At 56.6% G+C, this 2,823-nt stretch overlaps 1 protein-coding gene across 1 annotated transcript in view; it reads right to left on the reverse strand.

The window, feature by feature from the left end:
* Nucleotides 1–2,823, reverse strand: part of NOTCH4 (notch receptor 4) — a 27,376-nt gene that overhangs the window by 20,601 nt on the left and 3,952 nt on the right. The window contains 3 exon segments of the mRNA XM_027774134.1: nucleotides 1,948–2,033; nucleotides 2,035–2,134; nucleotides 2,696–2,823. The exon segment at nucleotides 2,696–2,823 is cut by the window's right edge and continues 136 nt beyond it. Coding sequence (XP_027629935.1) covers nucleotides 1,948–2,033; nucleotides 2,035–2,134; nucleotides 2,696–2,823 — 314 coding nt within the window.

The following is a 2,823-nucleotide window of genomic DNA, read 5'->3' on the forward strand; positions in this document are numbered from 1 at the left end:
AGGGGGCAGAGGCCTGCTAGTGACCCCACGGGAGGGCTGTGAGGACATGGGCTCAGCCCAGCCACCTGATCAGCTTGGAGGTCCTCAAGGCGCAAGTGACGCGAGTGTTTGGAGAGCGGTCACTCCTCTCGTTCTACCTGGGCAGGCCTCTGGGAACCCAAAGTGGGGGACCTGAAAGGCACTGGAACAACTGAGTGGCTCCCATATTTGTCTCCTTGCTTTGGGTTCATCTTGGTCTCCACTGTCTCACGTTTTTGTTTTTAGAGATTTTTTTGCTATAGGGCATTTGCATTCACTGGAGAGACAGAGACAGAGAGACAGAAAGTGAGAAATCATCCCCAGGGGGATGACCACACCGCACTCCCTTCTCCTCCACTCTCCTCTCAGGATTTTGAGTGTACAAACACACATACCCGGCGTGAGTTTTAAGCCAGGGCCGGGACTTGAACTGTGCTCAGCTATGTAGGAGTCCAGCGACGTAACTATTATGCCACCTGCTGGTCCCTCCCTGTCTCAGTCTGGCTCTGGATCTCAGCTGCCTCTCTCTGGGGAGCTCCCCTCTGCAGCTTCTTAAAATCTACAACCTTGACCCTGACAGAGAGAACAGTTCCTGCGCAGTTTTCTCTTATGTTTCTGTGATTGTCTGTGGGTGGCCTGAGCTTTTTTTTTTTCCTTTCAGTTTTGCCCTAGGGCACATGCACTCACTAGAGAGAGAGAAAGGGCAAGTGAGAAATCACCCCCGAGGGGAATGGCCACCGCACAGTCCCTTCTCCACTCTCCTCTTAGGATTTTGGGCACACATGCACGCCTGCCTGGTGGTTTTTCAAGCCGCTGCATCTAGGACTAGAATTGCACCGTCGGCCATGTGGGATCCAGGGGCCTTATCGTCCACCCCACCTGCTGGCCCTGAGCTATTCTCCTCCGGTGCTGCTCAGCATGGAAAAGGGGCACAGTGCAGCGGTTAAAACTCTTGAAGCCTTGGGTTTGAATCCAGACTCTGCCGCTGACTAGCTGTGTGGCCTCGGACAAGCCACTTAGCCTCTCTGTGCCTGTTTCTTCGTTAATAAATAGGCACAGCAACGAGGCTGGCCTCAGGGTTATCAAAGAGGAGACAACATCGTGCTTGTAAGGGGCTCGGAGCCCCTTTTTCATGGAAAGTGTGTTATTACGGAAAACTGTGCATGGATCTCTAAACTTGATTATTTATTTTTTTTTAGGTTAGCCTTAGTGTGTGAGAACTTGCCAGAGAAAAAGTGAGAAATCACCCCCATGCGAGATGACCAGGCAATCCCTTCTCCTCCATTCTCCTCTTGGGATCTAGGGCACACACACAAGCACACCCAGCGTGAGTTTAAGCCACCGGATCCGGGACTTGAACCACGGCCGACTACAGGGGAGTTCAGCGACATAGTCCTTATGCCAACTGCTGGTCCCCCTTTTCTGGTTTTATCTAACCCCCTGAAGCTGGCTCTGTCATTGTCTTCCTGGAGACATTTTTTGCCCTTAAAATCAGCCCGGAGAGACCAGTAGATGGAGTAATGGTTATGACGCTGGACTCTCACATAGTCGACCACGGTTCAAGTCCCGGACCTGGAAGCTTAAAACTCACGCCGGGCATGTGCGTGTGCGTGCCCCAAGTCCCGAGAGTTAAACCGTTGTTTCTCTCCCTTGCTGGGCAGCTGTGTGCCGTGTCCTCGCTGTGCACTGTGTGGGGACTGTGAGAGGAATGGCAGTGCCTGGGGCCGTGCACAATCCCCCTACCTCTGCGGCACCTCTTCTCTTAGGGGCTCTGGGTACCCCAGGCTTCTCATGTGGAAGGGAGCAGAGGAGATGCCTCCTGTGGGAACAGACCCCACCTGGCCCGAGGCTGCCCTTGCTCTGGAGGGCCCTTCCCTGTGGGCTCGGACTGGTTTCCTGGCTCCCCCGCGCGCCCCCTCGCAGCCGTACCTGGTGGGCAGAGGCAGTGGAAGGTGGCGAGTAGGTCCAGGCAGGTGCTGCCCGGGCGGCAGGGCTGGGACAGGCACTCGTTGTGCGCAGGGGGGCCCCGTGTAGCCAGGGGGGCAGAGGCAGTGGAAGGAGCCAGGCGTGTTGAGGCAGGAGCCGCCATGTTCGCAGGGACTGGGGCCCTGCTGGGCTGCGAGGAGAGAAGAACTGGGAGTCTGTGGGGGCCCGGAGTGGGGAGGGCCAGGTCATGCTGCTGGGGGAGGCGTGGGGGCCTGTTGTGGCCGATGTTCCAAACTGGGCAAGGGGCTTGTGTCTTTAAGGTGGAGAAGGACCGAGGGACAGACCCACGGGGCCTGGATTGCTGACAGCCATGTAGGAAAGAGATGCCAAATCTGGACAAGTGCAGGGAGGAGGAAATGCTTGGCTTTCAAACCCGAAACCAGTTTGCCTTTTTTTAAAAAAAGAGAGATTTTTGCTATAGGGCGCATGCACTCGCATGCGTGTGAGAGAGACAGAGAGACAGTGAGAAAGCACCCCTGGGGGGAAGGCCACACCGCCATCCCTCATCTCCATTCTCTTCCCAGGACTTTGAGCACTCATGCACACGCGCCTGGTGTGCGTTTCAAGCCTCCAGGTCTGCAGAGGACTTGAACCGCAGTTGACTACACGAGAGTCCAGTGATGTGACCATTAAGCCATCTGCTGCTCCCCGCCCTGTTGGGCTCAGAGAAGCCCTGAGTGGGGTGCCTCACCCATCTGACACTCGTCCAGGTCCTGGTGGCAGGTGGGCCCCGAGTAGCCGGGCTGGCACAGGCAGAGCGTGGAGCCCGTCAGGGGGTTGGTGCTGCACTGGGCATCCCCGTGGCACGGCTGGCTCAGA

The sequence above is a fragment of the Tupaia chinensis genome, unplaced genomic scaffold (genome assembly GCF_000334495.1).
Source record: "Tupaia chinensis unplaced genomic scaffold, TupChi_1.0 Scaffold000403_1, whole genome shotgun sequence".
Classification (NCBI taxonomy): domain Eukaryota; kingdom Metazoa; phylum Chordata; class Mammalia; order Scandentia; family Tupaiidae; genus Tupaia; species Tupaia belangeri.